The 19,659-nt window shown below is 42.7% G+C and overlaps 3 protein-coding genes across 21 annotated transcripts in view; 2 read left to right on the top strand and 1 right to left on the bottom strand.

The window, feature by feature from the left end:
- Nucleotides 1-11,980, top strand: part of MPHOSPH9 (M-phase phosphoprotein 9) — a 31,617-nt gene extending 19,637 nt beyond the window's left edge. For 7 of the 9 annotated variants that reach the window (XM_080369928.1, XM_080369922.1, XM_080369923.1 and 4 more), the window contains 11 exons: nt 897-944; nt 1,315-1,379; nt 3,156-3,260; nt 4,853-4,990; nt 5,716-5,891; nt 6,713-6,877; nt 7,212-7,332; nt 8,122-8,225; nt 9,048-9,259; nt 9,690-9,758; nt 10,908-11,980. In XM_080369928.1, coding sequence (XP_080226054.1) covers nt 897-944; nt 1,315-1,379; nt 3,156-3,260; nt 4,853-4,990; nt 5,716-5,891; nt 6,713-6,877; nt 7,212-7,332; nt 8,122-8,225; nt 9,048-9,259; nt 9,690-9,758; nt 10,908-11,009 — 1,305 coding nt within the window. In that variant the 3' untranslated portion in view covers nt 11,010-11,980. The remainder of the gene's footprint in view (nt 1-896; nt 945-1,314; nt 1,380-3,155; nt 3,261-4,852; nt 4,991-5,715; nt 5,892-6,712; nt 6,878-7,211; nt 7,333-8,121; nt 8,226-9,047; nt 9,260-9,689; nt 9,759-10,907) is intronic. The other 2 variants (XM_080369927.1, XM_080369929.1) reach the window with 2 other exon arrangements.
- A 2,225-nt stretch (nt 11,981-14,205) lies between these two features.
- The window catches only part of PITPNM2 (phosphatidylinositol transfer protein membrane associated 2), a 141,329-nt gene continuing 135,875 nt past the window's right edge, over nt 14,206-19,659 (top strand). For 4 of the 11 annotated variants that reach the window (XM_080369648.1, XM_080369638.1, XM_080369649.1 and 1 more), the window contains exon 1: nt 14,211-14,586. The gene's annotated coding sequence lies outside the window, so the exon portion shown is untranslated. Of the gene's footprint in view, nt 14,587-19,659 lie in introns of all 11 variants that reach the window. The other 7 variants (XM_080369637.1, XM_080369651.1, XM_080369640.1 and 4 more) reach the window with 4 other exon arrangements.
- Nucleotides 14,291-19,355, bottom strand: LOC308064059 (uncharacterized protein; the record flags this gene model as incomplete). Its single annotated transcript, XM_080387939.1, has 2 exons — nt 15,885-19,355; nt 14,291-15,796 (listed from the first exon to the last, which is right to left on the bottom strand). The coding sequence occupies exons 1-2, from the start codon at nt 15,906-15,908 to the stop codon at nt 14,291-14,293; spliced, it is 1,530 nt and encodes a 509-aa protein (XP_080244065.1). The 5' UTR covers nt 15,909-19,355.

Genomic DNA, 19,659 nt, shown 5'->3' with positions numbered 1-19,659 from the left:
AGGCAGCAAGTTTGTATTTGATGTGGTAACACTTGTCATAGTCTGTCTCGGGTATTTTATTACTCTACATGCTGTTAGTTCATTTTATTTTCAGAGACATTACAGGAAATTATTTTAGAAACTTATTTTTTTCCTCTCTTAAGTGTAGTGGGGATGGACCGAATTTTTCGTAAGTCATCACAACTTGCTAAAACGGTTAATTGTGTGTGATTCTTAAACTGAAAGAGGGTGGGTTTAGATTAGATATTAGGAAGAAAATCTTCACTATGAGAGTGGTAAGGCATGGAACAGGTTGCTCAGGGAAGCTGTGGGTGCCTCATCCCTGGCAGTGTTCAAGGCCAGGTTGGACAGGTGCCTAATGGAAGGTGTGTCCCCCTGCCATGGCAAGGCGGGTGGAAAGAGATGATCCTTAAAGGTCCCTTCCAATCCAAAACATTCTGTGATTCTATGATTTTTAGACTGAACCAAATTGCTCTGATTCTTCAGTAATAGATATATGGAATGTTTAAATGGATTGGCAAAATGGGTATTAGCTGGAAAAGCTACTTCATGCTTTTAATTCCTTTTTTACAATTAAAATTTAAAAATACAAAGTCGACTTTAAAGTCAGTGAGGAATTTGACTGGTTCATTCAGCTCCTTCAGTTTCTTTAGAGATAAGTCATTTGAAAAGGAGAAATACGTTGTGTATAGCTCTGTCTCCTCTTGTCCTGTCTATAACTTTTTGTCCAATTAGAAGATGCTAAGCCTTAAATACTACTAAAGTACACTTTGTATCCCTTGTAGTGCTTCTGCGTATGTTAGACAAGCAGTTTAGATGATTTTACAATGATCAACAAAACTTAATTGTGTATGGTCTCAGTGTGGGTTTGTGTGTTCTTTTCTGTTTTGTTTTAGCTTTTAGGAGAATATGAGTCCCTTGGAAAAGAACATGAAAGAGTAAAGGTAAGTACACATTAGTTAATTAAAAAAACAAGCATGCAAAACGTGATAATGTGCCATAGACTTAACTGAACTAACTTGAGTATTTTGAAAAAGATAACACGGAAAGATCCATATTTATTTTAACTTATAGCTTCTTACTGTATCTTCAGAGGCTTGGAGGGAAAAGGAAGGAGTTTTGGATATATTGTTTTCTGGTCATAGATAGCAAAAGTACTGCAGTCAAAGCCAGAGAAATTTAATGGACCTCTCTTTCAAATAGGAAGGTGTCTTTAATGTATTGTTTTCAAGACTGATGCAGAGTGACTCTTTTTTCTTTTAATACACTTCTGTAGTTTCTAGGCTTTTTACTTTTTTCCTTGTGTACTTGTAGGATACATTAAATACAACTGAAAACAAATTGCTTGATGCAAACACGCAGATTTCTGATCTGAAAAGGTAAATGTGAAACTGTCTTATTATTATTTTAACAATATGAAATACAGGCTATGGCCTAAACACTGACTCCTAGATTACGAAGATCTTGCAAGTTTAATTACATCTTATGAAGCATTTCATGTTGCTTTATGTTACTTTGTACACACTGTAAAAATCCCCTTTAGGATAATGTGGTTTTTTTCTACTTCCTCAATCATGTCTTCCAGTGGGATATAATTAACGGCTTCCTTTCTGACAGCTGTCACTCAGCTAGTCCAGCCAGTCCACTGCTCAAGCCGTTACTGCTGCAGTTGTCCTCTAAGGAACCCCCCTCTTCAGCTAAGTGGCCTCTGTTCTGGTTTTCAGGAGCAAGGATGCAGCCAGGAATTTGTTCTTTAAGATTACGGCTCCTAGGCATGAACAAAGGACAGAAAGGTCTTCCATGTGTAGAGCGGGAATAGCATCTCCTCTGGATGGTAGTGCCTCATGCTACCTGGATCTACTTTTTGGTTGGGAGGACAGAAATCCATTGAGCTTTATATTTTCTGGATAGTCCCTAGGCAAGATGTATGTGACCATTGAGGGGTTTGGTTATAAACAGATGCTCTAGTTTGGGATTTCTCAGCCAGTCCTTGTCAGGGGTGTTAAACAGCACAGTTACGTAAGAAGGCCTAGAGAGGTGAGGGGAGAGAGCATCCAAGAGGGCAGACATCATAATGAGGTGGTGTTTCACATCATTCATCTCCCTTTGACCTTCTTTTGCTGGTTTGTGCTGTCGTAACTTCCTTTTATTTTTTTATGCGAGCAGCTGAAACCCAGACCATGAAGAAGAATTGTTATTTTTTTAAATGTGTTTTTTGTGTTGATTCTTCTAGAAATGTGGCTACCAGTTTCACCTCTAAATTCATTCCAAATCTCATAGCCACAGAGCATTAACCTGTGCATAGTCTTCAGCCCAAACCAGGAAAATAGCGAAGGTGATCCTCGGGAGATGTCACAATCCTTTTCTTTACTGCTCAGATGATTTGGTTTTTCAGAAAGTCTAGAAAGAATGAATAGGAATAATTTTAGAAAGGAATAAAGGAAGCCAAAACCACTCTGCCATGTTGGGACTGTTGAGGAAATGAAGATAGCATGAAGGACAGTTCAGTCAAGTATTTCTATTAGTGCTTCTATTTTTTTCCTGCCTGATTCTCAGTGCTGCTAGCTAGGGGCCATTCCAGACTGGGGAAATTGTAGTGGAAAAGGAGACATTTGTATCCTGCTCCAGAAACCTGTTTTTCTGTTCCCCAAGTGAGGAATGCATAAGGTTATGTTGTTGCCAAGGACTAGCTCACTGAAGATGTGGGAGAGAGGAAAATCATGTGAAGAGCCTGAGCAGCAGATTGGTGCAGTTACCCAAGTGACACACAGGAGAAGGAGCCGCTCATTAAATCCAGAGGCAGGGAGACCTTTCCATAAGTACATCATTTCAAGTAGGAAAACTGTTCTGTTTTTCCCAGCCCCTCTGAGGTGAATGCTTTGATCCATGGCAGTATCTCCTGGTCTTGTCTTTCTAGCTAGGTTACCTAACTTACTTAACTTGGAGTTCAAATACATGTTTATATACATATTTATATAGATGGATAGGTAAAAATGTAGTAGTTGCTATTGTTCTTCTGCTTCACCCAGGATATCTGAATAAAAATGAGAAACTCTAAGAAATACGATATATCTTTAAATAATTTAAATAAAAATAAATTAAATATAAAATCATTTAAATGATATACTAATGTATCTTTGCTACTTCCATGTTAGGACAATTTCAAAACTTGAAGCTCAGCTCAAGCAGGTAGAACATGAAAATATGTTGAAACTTCGCCATGTTACCGAAAGTCATTTAAGAACCTCTTGTACCACCAAGTAAGTGAATATTCCAACAGTGTGAAAACAGGTCATGTGTTTTAGAATACTTTTAAACATATTTTGGCTAAAAATGGATCAAGATGATGTCAGTCCATAAGGCTAAACTGGATTAAGCACATGTGACATAATCCAGAGACTTCACATGCCAAGAAATTATTAAAAACAAATAAATACTTTAGATAATATATGTGTGACTTGGCAGACTGTCTCTAGTCTTCCCAAGTGAGCGTTTGATGGGTCTCAATTGCTCAGCTGAATAAGGATTCCCATAATTGACAAAGATGGGAATAAAATCTAATAGTCCCAAGTAGGCATTGGAGATTTTCTTTGTGTCTCTGTCATGGATTGGAAAGGCTGGTTACTACTTCTTATATTTCTAAATATAGTTTGTACAGGTATCCTGAGAGCAGGGTGGAAGTTCAGTTGGAATGCATGCTGTAGTTTGAATTGTGAATTTATGTTAAGGAAATTAAAGTTGGCCTGTGGGATGTTTTTTAATAGATTTTTTTTTAATGTTCAAAGACTTGAAAAGCTTTGTTCCCCTCTTTGTTTTTTATTACTTAGCCAAGGCTTCTTTTGTGTCTCCCAGTTCAGCACTGATGCTGTGAAGCCCAAAATGATAATGTAACTTGTTTTGTGGATGTCCATGTATGTATTGAACAGTAATGTTTTGGGGGGGATCTGATATTTTTATGATGGTGAAGATGCAGGTAAGATGTATTGATATATTACAGCAATGGATTTCTGTTGAGAGCCATTTTTAATATTTATGAACAAGATCCCTCAACAATGGATAGAAAAAAGCAAGACCTGAACATGGCAGGCCATGTTCGTCAGGGAGGAGGATGTAGGAGCCAGTATGGATTTGGAAGTTAATCTCTCCCTAACGGATCTCAAAAGCTCAAGGCAAGCTCATTCCAATTGAATGCACAGCAGGATAGATTAACAGAAAAGTAGTTACGGTTCATAGCTTGTGTAAACAAAACCTATTTTTTTCCTAATTATCATCTACTTTCCTGTGTATAAAAATTACTTTTTTTTTTTTTATTTCAAGATAATAATACACTCATTGATGCTTATTAGTTAATATTTATCACTTCCAGGTCGTCAGCGGTGACTTTTCTTGTTTGTGTTTTTTGGTTTTTATTTTTTATTTCTGTAATAAGTGGTTTCAAAAGGAAAGCTGGGGTGAGATGCTCTGAACTATTGGGGTAATCTACACCAAAATATTCTTGTTTAATTGGTTGAGAATTACTTGTTACTCAGACCTTGGTCTGAGTAATCAGCATTAAATACAAGATGATCTTCCTGCATTCCTGCATTCTGAGCATATTGCATAATTTAGACTGAAAGCTCAACATATATAATTTTGGTTTGGTTTTTTTAAAATATTTGATTTTTACTTTAAAAATGTGTTCTAAAAAGCAGTTATTTTTTTCCACAGTATTTACAAGTTTATTGTGTACTTGTTAGTGTTTCTGTTTAACTAGAATAAGTAGCTGGATTTTCATAATTTTTTTCTTAAATTAATTAAAAAAAAGAAAAAAATCCAAAGCTTTTCATAATACTGAAGTTTTTTGTTCCCACAGCAAGTTGGCAACTCCTGATGTCAGCAGGCGAAAGTGGTTGATACCAGGAGCGGAGTATTCGATCTTCACTGGCCAGCCTTTGGAAGTCCCGGAAAGCCCCAAAGATAACAGACTAGAAGGAACCTATATTCCCTCTAGGTGAGTTAGTTTCCTTCAGTATCTACCATTATGTAAAGTCAAACACTTCTAAAAAGAGTTTTATCCAGAATGGATTAGATTCATATTTCTGGACTTTGTACTTGTGAAATAAGAGTTCTAAAAAACCTATCTCCATGTTGTAGATGCTATACAATTCCTTAAAAACAAAACAACTTTCTTCCTTCACTGACTTGGTATGAAATAAGCAGCAACAGCCTGGAGCACCTTCCTTGAAATACCAGAAAGCTTCAGCTGCATCTTGAGCTGCTGTCTTTATACTCTCTGTGTTTGTGTCCAATTCTACTCTTGAGTTTGGGCAGAGTCTGCTGTGTTACATTGGATGGGAGCTGTTGTAGCGGTTGGCTGCAGCTTTCTACCAGTGTGAAGCTCCAGGTGTAATTTAGGGTATAATTTAGTAGTTTGCTGCTTTACTCGGAAGTTTCTAAAGCCTCTGTTCAGGATGTATTCGGTTCTAAGTACATGTCAGGTCACCAAATTTAACTCACGCTGTTCAGCTTCGGATTCTTGAATTGGCTATAAGTCAATCCTCAGGTTCTTGGCTGAAATTAAAAAACACCCTTAAAATTCTCGGTTTGATAGCTGTAAATCTCAAATGAAATTTCTCCAGGTTTTTGTTTATTCAGCTGCTCTTTGCATATATGAAATAAAGTAAAAAAAAACCCCTTTGATCCTTTTTTTCCTTCCACCACCTCACGTTCTTTAAGGTACCATTCTCCTCCTGAAAAAGATTCCTCACAAGAAGACTCTTCAACAAACACAACAGAAAAGAAAGAAAATGATGTGTCAGAAGCACCAATTATAAAAGCCTTCAAAGAACTTGAAGAACGGAAAGCATTTAAAGATTGGGGTACACAGACAGAAAAAGAAGACGCATCAGCTAGTAAATTTTATTTTTATATTCCTCAGCTTGTCTTTACTGTCTTTCCTTTGTTTGCATGCCTCTTGGATTTGTTAATCTTGGCATTAAAGTCCGTCAGGCTTGAGTGATGGGATAAAAAACAATTTTAGCATGCAAACTTCTGGAGTTTTCCTAAGAAAATTCAAAATTATACAGCTAAGTGACTTGTTTAAAATAGAGGGAATGTAAAGGTTGCTGTTAGGTCTCAAGCTACAGGGTAGCTAATGTCCTTTTTCTAAGAATATCTCAGTATTTATAAACAGTTACTGGAGGTCTAATAAAGCTCTGATTAGTTGTACATTCATTTCAGTTTTGTTCTCATGGTGGTGTATCAGAGCATTACCCAGAAAGCTGGCACGGGTACTGTAGGACTGTGCTGAGCTGTTGTAACAACATTTATTTAGAAAGCCTTGTAATTAGAAAACTCTGAGTCTTTCTTAAATGCCTGTGCTCTTGGTTCAGGCAGGTACTCCAGCCCCCTTCCCAAAAGATGCTTTTGTCCTGCTTTCCACTTTCTCTTTATTAAATTGGTGTTTATTAAATCATTGCTCCCACACACGCTGCAAAGCATCCTTTTTCATGAGTTAAACTTTCGTGGCTATGATAAGCAGGAAGCGAGACTTGAGCAGAACAGCAAATATGTTGATGTGAGGCAGACTAAGTGCAGTCTTTGTGCAGTAAAAGCTCACTACAGGAGAATATTTGTGAGTTCTTGTACTGAAAAAGATTGAAATTTGATTTGGATATTATATCCAATTGTTGGCTATTATATTATTAATATAATATTTATTTTTTTTTATTAGAAACATCAAATCGACGTCAAACTGTTGGGTTTGTTGAAACTTCTTTAGTTGCTAACCGATCCCCGGAGAAAGGTAAAGACCAACACAGACCAAAACGGTACAACTCCCCTTCTGGCCAGAGGTCATCGTCCCTTCCTCCTTCCAACAGGAAATCAAATACTCCAAGTCAGTGCTTTTCTGAAGTTTGGTTTGTGTTATTCAAAATGTAGAAGCAAGTAATGAAAGGCTGCTCTAGAAGAAAGAAAAATAAAGATAGGATTTCTGCATTACTCTAACAGTCTGGGGAAAAAAAAAAAGCTTATCTATAATCATAAAAAAGTGAAAGTTCTAAGTTTATTTTCCTTTTTCTGTGTCACGATGCACTATTCATCTACTTTAAATAAACACGTAGACAGCTTTGAAAAAGCATTCTTTTGAAATGTAAGCATCTGATCACGTGAGTGGGAGATACTGCACTGGGAGAAGCTTTAGGTAGTGAAACAAACTTTGTCTTCTGCAGCAAGAAGAGAGATAATGTTGGCACCAGTGTCTGTGACATACAGCCCAAAACGATCTCCAAAAGAAAACCTCTCTCCTGGATTTAGCCATTTGCTTAGCAGAAATGAAAACACGGTGACAAGGTACGAGTCTTGTGAATACAATTGCATTCTGATCATTAGTATAAGAGCAGTTTATGCAGGCTTAATGCTGCCGTTTCTTGTTGATTAAAAGTCCTGGAAAATGAGTCATGTCAAGATTTCTGAATATAAAGCCAGGTTTTACTTTTTAAAATCTGGCAAGAAAAATCTAGAATGATCTCCTGTCTTTAGTAAACCCAGCATCTCATCTTGGTGAATGCTAATTTTTTTTTTTTTTAACACAGCATTGATTAGTGACAAAGAAATTATGGAAGCATTGTTCTGTGGAGTAAGTCCAGATCTACATGCTGCTTATCAGGAGAGTAAATAAAAGTTGAAAGTAGTATCTCCCTACCTGTCATGGCACCTACAAGCATGTTAAAAAAAGACACAAACAGCTTTCTGCTAAGTGTACTAGATGCTATGGTTTCTGTAGAGATCTTGGCTTGGCAAGGCTTGTAGAGTTTGAGAAAAGACTTAGTTGCAAGATTAAAGTGTAGGACACATGCATGAGGAAGAAGAAATGTCTAGCACCACTTTGATGGTTCTTGAGGAAGACAACATAGGAACTTGGTGTGTTTGGGAAGAAAGTCACACAAATGAGGTATTTTGGTGTGTGCAAATAGGAGTATATTGGGGTACGGGACTATGAGCAGCAATGAGAAACCACAACACCTGTGGGATAGAAACTGCTTTATAAAAAAAGTTGTTTATTTAACCAAAAGGTGAAAAAGTAGAAAATTGTTTGATACATGCTTTCTAGCAAGTAGTTGTGTGCTTCCTGCCTTGTAGGTTTGATATACTTCTGGATGATCTGGAAACTGGGCCTGCATCTACTTTACAGCACAATAATACAAGAAAAAGGCTCCAGTTTCTCTCGCTAGATGATGTAGAAGGTAATCTGTCAATGGAGGGGAAAACTCTTCTTCATTATTTTTTTAACCATGATTTCTTCCACATTGGTAGCACCTGCTGAAATAGAAAGCTGACCCTTTACTCTATGAAGTCCAACTTTTTAAAAAGTCTTCTGTATCTTGTCTTATTCCTGTAGACTGAGAAATACCATTCATGCAGCGTTTTATTTTTATGTATATGTGTGTGTGCACAAAGACAATGGAACAACAAAAATAATTAAATTGAGAAAGAAGGCCAATATGTTTTCCTATGCTTAACTCAGTTACGCAATGCATATCTTAGCAGGGTCCATATTAAGATGGACATACTCAGTCATACTAATAAAATTCTGTTGCTAAACATTGCATTACAGATAGCGAAGACTAAGTATAATAAAGCCATTTGTTTCAGAGTTTTTTAAATGATTGATTGAACTAAATATTTTCTCACTTTTGTAATTCTTGTCACAATGTTCTGCTTTTGTTTTTATTAATGCATTTATTTAGACTAGTGTTTTCATGACAGCTGATGTTTAGAAACCAGTAAAAGTAATTCCTAATTAGCACAGTACAGTTATCTGTTTGTTAACCAAAAAATATGCTGTATTACAAAGATCACTTGAAAGATGACCTGTACAAATGTCTTGCATTCTTCTGGGAAGTTTGCTTTAAGGCAAGCTGGTGAGGCTTTGCTAGTCACTGTCACAGCTGATACACCTCCAAAACCATGCTGCTTTTCTTCTTAGCGGTTTCTTTTTCTGTCTTATGCAATAATTTCACAGACAACTACAAAACAAATAAAAAGACCCCCATTTTGTTTGATAGGAAGGCAGCATTCGGGTGTCAGACACAGCTCTTGTGCTGAATCCGTCAATACTGGAATGAAGGAAACAACAGCTTGGGACGAGAGGAACGTAGCACAGAAATACGAGCCAGTGCTATCACCTTGTGAGGGAGACTTCAAATACACACCAAGGATTAAGACTCTGGCTGAAACAGAGAGGCTTTTTGATGAGCTGACTCAAGAAAAGCAACAGGCAAAGATTTTTTTTTTTTTAAAGTTGTGGTGAAACATAATTGTTGTATGAGAGATGAGGGATGTAGCTGTATACCTATGGAATGTGTGGCCGAAATTCATGCGCAGTTTCTCGTGTTCCTCTAGGAATGTGCCATTATCATTCCCTGCTCTACTTCCCATACTCCAGTCCTTTTCTGTCCCTACTTCATTCTGGCAAGTGGGAGTGCTCTCTTCAAAATGACCCTTGGGAAGGTTTGCCTACGAATGTTAACTTTTGTATCAGGTTTTGTGGCACAGTATGATGGTAACGTAAATTAGTGTTTACCAACAAGACTGGATGTGTCTCTGTAATCTGTATACCTCGCCTCTCTTTCTGTAAGATGAGTTAGGAAGGCTTATTTTGCCTCTTGAAACCATCATTTACAGCTGAAGTTATTTTCTGTTATTAGATTGAGGCTGCATTGAGTCGAATACCTTGTTCTGGTGGAAGAATGACCTTGCAAGCAAGATTAAATCAGGTGAAAAAGCTTCTACATATGACTGTTCTCTTAAGTTGTTCTTCCACAATTTGAGACTATATAGTGTAGATTAAAGTTTTGCTATATACTAAGTACAATTGCTATGGGAGTTTTTCCATACCACTGAGAATTGTTCCAGAATATGGCTGAATTTTGAATCTCTGTGAAAGATGTTCTCTAGACTTAAATTGCAGTAACTTCCCGCTTATCTTCTAATGCAGTAAATTACAAACACACCTTTTACATAGCAAGTCAGAGTGTAAGTCTGGATAATTTGTATGCAAGTGATTCAGAAAAGAATAATTAGTCTTGCAAACATTTCATATAAAGAAAAAGTTGGTGTCTGTATACATATATATGTATGTACTGCGCAGTGTATATCTTCTACTTTTTGTACACGGCATGCATATTTCCAAATCACTGCAAGAGGTAGATAAAGGCAATATGTTAAGAAAATGCAGTGACTATGGCATAGATCCTGAAGCTGTAGGGAGGATGTTCTGCTGTAGAAGAAAGTGCAAAGTTTAGGTTTTGGTTCATTGGTTGGTTTTTGTCTGCTTAAAAGTATAAAGAAGAAAATAAATAGGCAAAAATAAGTAGTGTAGGTGAAATACAGGAGAGTACCTTCTTTGGAAAACTTTACAGACTGTTTCAATAAAAAACAAGTGTCTCAAAGTTGTAGAGGTCTCTATGAGGACTCCAGCTACAGTGTTCCCTAAATTGTAATCCCAGGGCTTGTTATCAGTTTATCAATTTGAAAGTAGAAGTGCATTCCAGTAAATCCATACTGCCACTTACTGTGGTGATCAGCTATTTCCTAAATGTCTCTCCCTAATTACCAGCCTGTCCTAATTCTTCTCAAGTTTATCTCATGGGGAAAAACCCCAGTGTACCTGAAACTGTTTTAAAAAAAGCCAACAACCCACAAATACACACACATACATAAAAATAATACAAAAAGTTTGGATGTCTGACTCTAGGGTTTGGGTGGTAACACAATGCTAGTGACGCATCAAAAAGGATTCCAATTAAATATAGCAGTATCAGTAGTTTCTTCATTTTAGGAGGATCATTGGGTTTTGTTGCGTGTTATTAAATCCTTTATGGTTTTCCATTTCTGAATTTCTTTTCTTTAACTGTTTCTTTTAGGAAGCCCTGGAAGATCGCTTGGAGAGGATTAATAGAGATTTAGGATCAATACGTATGACTCTGAAAAGATTTCATGTTTTACGTACCTCTGCAAATCTTTGACAATTCTCTCTTGAATGCAGATATGCTTTTTCTTTCTTTTTCTTTTTTGCACTAATATGTAATTATGCACTCAGTAAATGCAAATTGTTTTGTATTTTTATAAACCCTCAATAGTAGTTTTACAGCCGTGTTACCCTTTACAAACAGCAATATTTTGTACTTCAAACAGCCGCCTATATTTTGAACATATTTTTGTTACACTTGAGAAATCAATGTTTATCCTGTATTGTAATATTTTTAGAAATATTAATTATTTTTAAATAGTGATACTGAATTTATAATAAGAGTAAGAAACTAAAAGGCAGCTTGTTTTCAGAAAATGATAGTGTTACCCTTTTTTGCACTTCGTTTTCCTCACAGTTTTATAAATATTTATGATGTAAATATTAGCCAATAGGAAATTTTGAACTTTAGTACAAAAAGCAACATGAATTACCTGTGTTAAAAATAACTACTGTTGTACGGTAAATCCTTTTAATTTAAACCTTAGAACGTGGATATTTTTCATCGTGACACAACAGTGAGCAATACTTGCATTATGGCTGGCTGGCTGCAAATTGGTATGTGTGTTGCTGGTTTGGGTGCTGCTGGCTGTGTTAGGAAAATATTGCTCTAAATTATTTGATGTCTCCCAACAGTCACAGTGAGTAGTGTTTTAATACCAGGAGTACCAGGATTCATGAGACTGACAGCAGCCATTCTGCCTCCCGGTGAGCGACTCGACTCCAGCTGACACTGCAGGACTGTAACTACTTAACCGAAGTTACTGTTTTAATTTTCCAGACTGGGTTTTGTGCCATGCCAGTGTTACGGTCATTTACATTTCCAGATCAAATCCAAGCTATATTTGTGAACATACATGCATTTTTCTTGGTGAAAAATACATATTTGCTGGTTGGCATATTGCTGAATTCCTGTCTGACATTGATATTTTAGTTTGTATTTTAATATTAAATAAATGTTTAATTAGATTTTTTTCCTCCTGCCCAAGACCAATAATAGGTTCTGGGATATTACATCAGCGATAATGTAGGTTTTAATCATATTGTGTGTTTCAAATTCTGTCCTTGTTCAAGATGTTTAGCCACCAATGACGTGATTATAAGGCCAGAATAGCTGTCGTAAAGGAAGCTTGTGAAGGTCTGATTCTAAAATTAGAGCGCTGTGTTTTAAGATACTTGATGAAGAACTATACCCCTGCACAGTCTTTTTGAAAAAAATGTATTTTTTGCAGCCACTTCTGCCCTGTGGGTTCTTTTAATAGAAGGTCAGAGTTGGGGAAAAGTCGAGGATGTTAGTAACTCATTTTTTCCCCTTTACATTAAAAGGTAGAAATTGGGCCTGAATGCTTGGAGATAACTTGCTCGAACGTGTTTCCAGGCTACAGGAATAGATGTACAGTTTTGATGGTATCCCATTTTTTTACTTGTACTTCTTACTTAGAAGGGATTGAGGGAGGAAAAAAAGAATCTTGACTTCCCTGTGCAGCTCTGATATTTAGCTGAAGAAGTTTTACCGCCACTTTTGTTAATGGTCCAATTTAAAAATATTTTTCAAAAATACTGTTCAGTCAGCAGGAGTTTTCCAGGGAATCTATCACAGGAAAATTTCATGAGTCCACTAGTGGTCTTGTTTTCTTTCATCAGCACTACAGCAAAACCAAACTGAATTTTCCTGACAGACGTTAGAAAGGAGTAGGTAAATCAGTTCAGCTATTTCACTGCTTTTCCGTATAACCTCCCTTTATCTCTGCTCCATTCTTTCCAGCACTATTCATATTCATGTACTTTTTTTTTTTTTTTTTTTACATCCAGAGAACTAAATTGTGAGTCAGAATTTATTTTATAATCAAAAGCCCTCCTCCATCTGTTGGAGCTCTTTAGGCTATTTATTTCGGTTCTATTCAAACGCTGAAGGGGGGTGGGGGGTGAGAAGTAATGTTGCTCTTTGTAAACTTCTAGGACAACCTTTTCAAAGAACCGTCTGACTTGGGGTGACCTGTTCAGTGTGCTGCCTTTGGCCTGATTCTTCAGAGGGGCAGAGAATCTGCAGTTCCAGATTAAATCAGTGGGAGGCCTGAACACTCGGTGCTTCTGAAAATCAGACCTGAAGCATCAAAAAGCGGGGCACACTGCGCACATGTTGACTGTGGAAACGTGACAGCGTTTGCTGTGCACTTGGCTGGATGCTGTCTTTTTGTTTGTTTGTTTTAATCCCTTGCAAAATTCTTCCCCTTAACACGAGCAAATTGCCGTGTTCTGTAGTGGGGCACAACTAAGGACTTGCAGAGAACCAGAAGGCGATGTGTTCTCTGAGGAGGACTTTAATCATCTTCCTCTTGCATTCTTGCACCTGACACCTCTCAGCTAGGCAGGCATTTATCGCCTTTCCAGATCTGCTGGGTTCTGCCTGGAGCCCCAGGCTTTGTTCTGGTTCTGGCTGCCCTTGCAAGGCACTCCCATGCATAGTTTTCTCTCTGACTCTAAACCTTACGAAACATTCAGCTCTCAGATTTAACTTTTGGGAAAGGTAATTTGTCCACATCTCTAAAAACCAAATAATGATAATTAAAAAAATGGTGTCTCTTTGTACCATGGATAGCTTCTAAGTATAATCTGCCTGGTGCTTGGAGCTTTGTCTCTCGAAGGAACTGTACAAAATGAACAGGTGTATGGGGCTGGGACCTGGAAAGGAGCAGAAGCGGGAGCAGGGCTCCGGGAGGTGCAGGGGAGCCTTCGAGAGTGAGGACACAGAGCTGGAACCACCGGGCCGTAACAAGGGGCTGGTTGCTGGTGGCAGTGTGTGTTTGCAGAGCAGAACAGAAGCCGCGGGGCGATGCATCCTTAAAAAAGAAAACGGCAGGAGAGTGACAGATGGTTAAGAGGGAACAGCAAATTTTATTGCTGTTTTTTTCCCGAGGTTTCTGCATAAAATAACTGCTAAACCTTCCGTGCTTTCCCCACCCCGCCCCGGGCTTTGCAGAGAGTGAAGTTGCAGGAGCACCCAGCGCTGCTCCAGGCTGGGGGCAGGGGCTGGGCGGGCGCCCATCACCGCGGCAGCTGGGCTCCGTGCCGCGGGGCAGGAGCGGCGGAGGGAGGCGGTAAGAGCCCCCCGGGTGCGCCCCACGGCTGCACCCCCCGGCTGGGCACAGCGGGGCGGTCCCGGGCCCCCGGCACGGCCGGCAGGCGGCGCCCCTCCCCCCACCCCCCGCCCGCCCGCCGTGCGGCAGCGCCGGCCCGGCGCGGGGAAGGAAGTGGCGGCTCCGCGGCCGCGGGCACGGCTTAGCGGGGCGAGCACGGCCGGCAGGGCAGGGGCAGCGCCGGCGCCGGGGCTCCTCGCCGCCCCCGCCCCCCCGCAGCGCGGAGCTGCGGCGGCCCGCCCGCCCGCCTCGCCTCCCCCCGCCTCCGCCGTGCCCGCGCCGCGGCAGAGCCGGCGGGCGAGGAGCCGCCTGCGCCCGGCCCAGCGGCGCGGGGATTATGCCAGCGCAGCGCGGGCATGTCGGCAGGCAGCGCCCCGTAGGCAGCGCCAGCGCCAGCACCAGCCGCCCGGGCCGCGGCCGCCGCGCCGGGAGCAGCCGGTGCGTGGCGGGGGGGACGCGCGGGGGGCGGCGGGGCGGGCCCCGGGAACGCGGCTGCTCCCCGGGCCGTGCCTCGGCGGGGAAGGGAACGGCCGGGGCCGGGGGGGCGGCTGCAGCCTGCGCCGGGGGTCTGGGCGGGCTGCGGGGGAGGAGCGGCCCCTGCGGGCGGGTGCCCGGCCGGTGCGGCGGGGCCTGAGTGGGGCCGCGCGGTGTCCCCCTGCCCGCGGCCGGCGGGGAGCGGCGCCTGGAAAAGTTTCCCGAACGGAGGAGCCGGTGTGGGGGGCCGCGCGCTGCAGCTGTGGCAGCGCCGCTGCCTCAGCCCCCGGTGCCGCACGCAGAACAGCGGCGGGCGCCTCCTCGCCGCAGCGCTCCCCGCCGGTGCGCTAACGGGGCTCGGCTGGGTCACCGCCCCCCCGTTATTCCTTTCTTTGCCGGCGCTGGCGGGTGGGAGGCAGCTGCCGCCTTCCCCCTCCGCCCGGGGTGCGGGTGCCGGCGTTTGACAGCCGAGCCGGCCCCGCCGTTCCCTGGCGGCAGAGGGAGCGCGCTGGGCCGGCGGGGCCGGAGGCCGCGGCGGGGCCGTGGGGCGCCGTCTGTGAAGGACCTTGCGCGGGGAGCGCCCCCGGCCCGCCCGCCGCATCCCTCCGGCCTGAGCCCCGGCCAGCCCGGCGCTGTGGGGGGAGGGCGGGGGCCTGCCAGCCCCTCGGAGCGGCCCGGCCCTGAGGAGAGGGCGAAGGCCCAGGGGAGGGCAAGGGGGGCGAGACCGCCGCCTCACAGGAGCAGCGGCTGGGGCGGAACGTCGTGTGCCGGCGGGGCTGGAGCCCTCCCCGCGGTCAGCGAGCCCGTCGGCCGCGCTCCTGGGGCTGCGCCGCCCCTCGGCGGGGCAAGAGGGAGGGATTTTTCCCGTTGTAGAGAGCAGAGTGCCCGCTCCTGAGCTGCGCGATGGGCGGCGGGGGGGCCCTCCCTGCTGGGCCTCGGGGCTCTTCTGGCCTCCGCGCCCCCTGAGGGAAGGGGCCCGCCGGGCCGCGGCACGAACAACTTCAGCTTTTTGTGCTGCAGTTGTAGGTTCAGTCGCTCCCTTCGCCCCCTCCCCAGCCCCGAGCTCCTCTGAAGAGCTGCAGGCACAGAGCAGCGTCCCCGGTACTGGGGCGTCCTTGGCCGAGCCGCAGCGGGGAGTCCCTCGGTGCTCTGACATGCCATGCGGCCCCGTTTTCTGTTAAAATGCCACGACTGAGGCAAAGTTGACTTAAATTGGGTGGTTGGAATAATAATTAAAAAAAAGTTTCTTCCTGTGTTAGTACCTGCTGCGAGGTGAGGGCTTCCATCTTCTGTGCGCTCCGTGTGTCTGGAAGCAGCTAAGGGGGAAACACGGTGCCAGAAAATGTCTTTGAAGGCATAATCTGCGCGCGCTTAGCTTGGTACGTGACAGCGGTTTGACGGGACAACAGCAATAGATTAGTTTTCACATGCATCAGGACTTAAATAGCAGGCGGTTTGATTGTGTGTTGAAATGTCTGTGGCCTGTAAGACTCCTTATCTTCCTCTTGCATACTAATTCCCTCCCCGTGCCCACATCTTTTTGCTCGTGCTGTATTTTTATCGCTTAGTTTATTTTTGTCACGACTGCGTTGTGCTCCCGAGTAATACAAGAAGACTGACTGCGTTGCAGAGTTCGGCACTAGCTTCTGAGTGATTTTTTCCACTGTTGAACAGGAGACTGCTGTTTGTAGGGCAGCCTTTTCCCCAGCCTCTGGCAGACCTCGTGCCCACGACAGACGATAGATTGCCATATAGCCGGTTTTGCTGACAGGTAACCAGCTTGTCATCTTGGCCCCCAGGCTGCTCAGTAATTGCAGTGTCTCCTCGGGGTATACAAAATAAAGAATGGCCAAGCATGAAAGCGCGGCTGCAGGCTTGTCCTGGCTTGCTGTTTTTCACGGGAATGTTGCTGCATGGTCCTCACAACGTGTTCTGATTGTGGCAGCATCTCTGAGGAGGAAAGAGAAATGGAACAAGCAAGGGCTGGAAACGCAGCTTGCTGTGCTTCTTGCTTTTGATAGAGCAGACTTGTGGTAGGCTGCTAGGTTTCATTAATCATATTTAAGTTTCTGTCACTAACTTTTAATTAAAAGCATGGTTGATACCACTTTAATGAATGTACAGATGTTAGCCATCTTCATGCATAAAAATGCTTTTTAATTCCCTCGCTATTCCCTTTATGGCCCTTAGATGCTTTTGTTGCCATTTAAACAGCATACAGTAGCAGCTGTTTATCTTCTTAATATAACTTTTTCTTGCATCTGTGTTGAGGAAACAGTAGTGGTTTGAGTAAACAATTCCCTGGTATCCTTTAACAATATTTTTTTAAGTAACTTGGCAGAAAGAGTTGTGATGTCTAAATAGTGAACTCCAAGGCTCTCACTGACAGTAGCCCTTAGCCTAACATAATTCTGCTAAAATTGTTAATTGTTCCTCATGCTTATGTGAGGTGGTGAGGAAAGTAAGAAACCCTCCATGTACGGTTTCCGATTCTGATGAGCTTAATGAGGATCTTTCCCTCAAACAATAACTTCTTATTAAAATATCCTTTCTATTTTGGGTTTGCTTTTAATGGTGTATTTCAATGCGTTTGTCACTTGTTGTGCATCTAACAGCCTGAGCATTTATTGTGATCTACCATCTGGCATGTGGGAGTTTTATCTAACTTCTCATTTTAGTTGACAGCAACCAGTTTGCAAAGACCTTGTCCTGATTTTTTTTCTTTTTCTTCCCATAGAAATTATCAAAACTTACAACTGACAGTGGTGCTCAGGGGTTTTGAATTTAAACACATAGTCTCTTTTTATTCATTGTTTGTTACTGCTTTTATGAGTTGGCCAAATAGAGAAGCAGCACATCCTTCAGGCAAGCTGAATTGAAGATGGTTCCTCCAGTTAGTCCAAAACAGCATTAATCTACCCCCTGCATTCAAATAAAAACCTTGTTATTCAGTTGCTGTCTTGGCAGTCTGACTGCAAGGCTTCAGAAAATGGCAAGTGAAAGCTGATGCTTATTCCTGAGTGTAGCTTGACTCATGCCATTCATGCATATTCATGGTAATGTCCTGTTCTAGGACCAGCATGATCCATTGAGAAACGTTTTTTTCACATTTTTCTTTGAGGCTTTCTCTCATTCAAGACACATACCTCATTTCGAGGAGAGGGGAGGAACAGGCATTGATGTCGGTCTGCTCTTTATTTTCATTTTTCTTAGAAGGAAAAAGCAACATCTAAATGCCATGGTTTTCTTAATAGCCAATTTCTCTAAATGGTAAAGATGCCTTCTAATTTAATCTTAAAGCTGGCTGACATAGGGTATGATGCAATTAATATTTCTGCTTATCTCCCCAAATTGGTAAGATATGTCTAAATTTAATTTTGAGCCTGCAAGCATCTTATAAACAAATGTTCTGTAGTATTCAGTGTGAATGGAAATGGAATAATTAATGTGGGGGGAGGGAGTAAATAAAACACTTTATTTTTAACTTTGTTTCCTGGGTGTTGGAGGAAATCCAAATGCCACAATATTGTACTGGGGCAGAGGCGTCAGTCTGAACTCACCGACGAACTGAAGGGGAGTGTGGCTTCTCTAGTCGTGGTGTCCATGCCAAGAGTCCTACAAAATTTTAAACGAAGAAAGTAATGAATGGTATTTAGATGTTCTTAATGTAAGACGAACAGAACAATTGAGCATGGGGCTAGCTCAGATTCTGTCACTTCAGGGATTTTTAATCAGCACGATGCCAAGTCAGTATGCAGAGCTCCTCCAGTCGTGCTTGTGTATTTTCCATGGGCATGGGCTTTTGCCAGTGTGACTGTTTTGATAGTGGTTTGTTTTTTTTTTTAATTAAAAATAATATCCCTAGAAGCTCACAGCAAAATGCTTCAGTAAATCCCACTGGGGAACTTAGAAACCAGTTGGGAAGAAGATATCTTTCTTTTTGAGGGGTTGCTGTGGAGATCCAGGGGACCTCCTGAGAGATGGCACTGCCTGGAGACAGCTGCTTCCCATTCCTGCAACCCTTCCTGAGTGTGTTTGACACAGGATCAGGATCAGAGGGGAGAAGAAATAAGAGGTTGCTTAGGCAAGTAGAGATGAATAGTTATTGAGCACATGTGGGTGCAGGGAGCTGCATGATTTGCCATGAAAGAGCAGGAAAAAATCAAATAAGCGTAGGGCTAAAACCTGCCCCGGAGAGCTTGGGCACATCTGAGGAGATCCCAGCAAGGAGGTGCTGGTTTGCAACCAAAGACCATCCAGAAGGGGAAATGAGAGGGCAGACAGCATCTCCTGCACGTGGGCTTCCATACGCGAGGGCTGGTAACAAGGATACGGTTATCCTGGGTGGTTTAATGCAGCTTGGGTCAGTGAAGGGTGTGGAAAGCTACAGCGAAGCCGCCAGCCCTGGCAGGGTGCTCCCGACTTCAGGAGTGAAGGTGTCGGGGTCACTGTTCCGGCGTCCTTCGGGCTGCTGCCTGGCAGGAGGGCACATGCCAGCGCTCTGACTGCAGCTGCAACGCCACGGAGGGCAGGATCAGGAAGCAAACACCTCTTCTGAGTAAGGAATGTGCTGGGCAGAAGGCAGCTGTCTGGGTAGGAGTGTGGGCACCCTGAGGAGCGCTGGGGCTTCCCACAACCCTTCAGCAGCAAAGGCTAATCTTCAGCTTCTTACTGAGCTAGTGCTTTTGAGGACTCCGAATTTGATTTTTTTTTTTTTTTTTCTTCTGGCTTTTAAACAGCCTCCAGAGTGTCTTGCTCAGACAGATTTGAAGAGCTGCAGCATCCAGAAATCTGCATTCTTGTGGACCTCCATTTTTTTTTCACAAAAAACCAACCCCTGAGCACCGAGTATCTTGGATAGCGAGGACTCTGTGCAGCTTTTGCCATCCTGACTTTGTTGTGTTTGGACAGCTGAGGTTGGTGAGTGCTGTGACGGTGTAAGCCAGAATCTTAAAACTTTCTTCTGCAGGAAGGCAGCTGAGCTTAGGTGAGTTGGAGAGACAACCTTGATGCGACTAGGAGGAGTGATTTGCCACT

This window comes from Falco punctatus, assembly GCF_963210335.1.
Source record: "Falco punctatus genome assembly, chromosome: 1".
NCBI classification, from domain to species: Eukaryota; Metazoa; Chordata; class Aves; order Falconiformes; family Falconidae; genus Falco; species Falco punctatus.
This window is presented reverse-complemented; position numbering and strand designations above follow the sequence as displayed.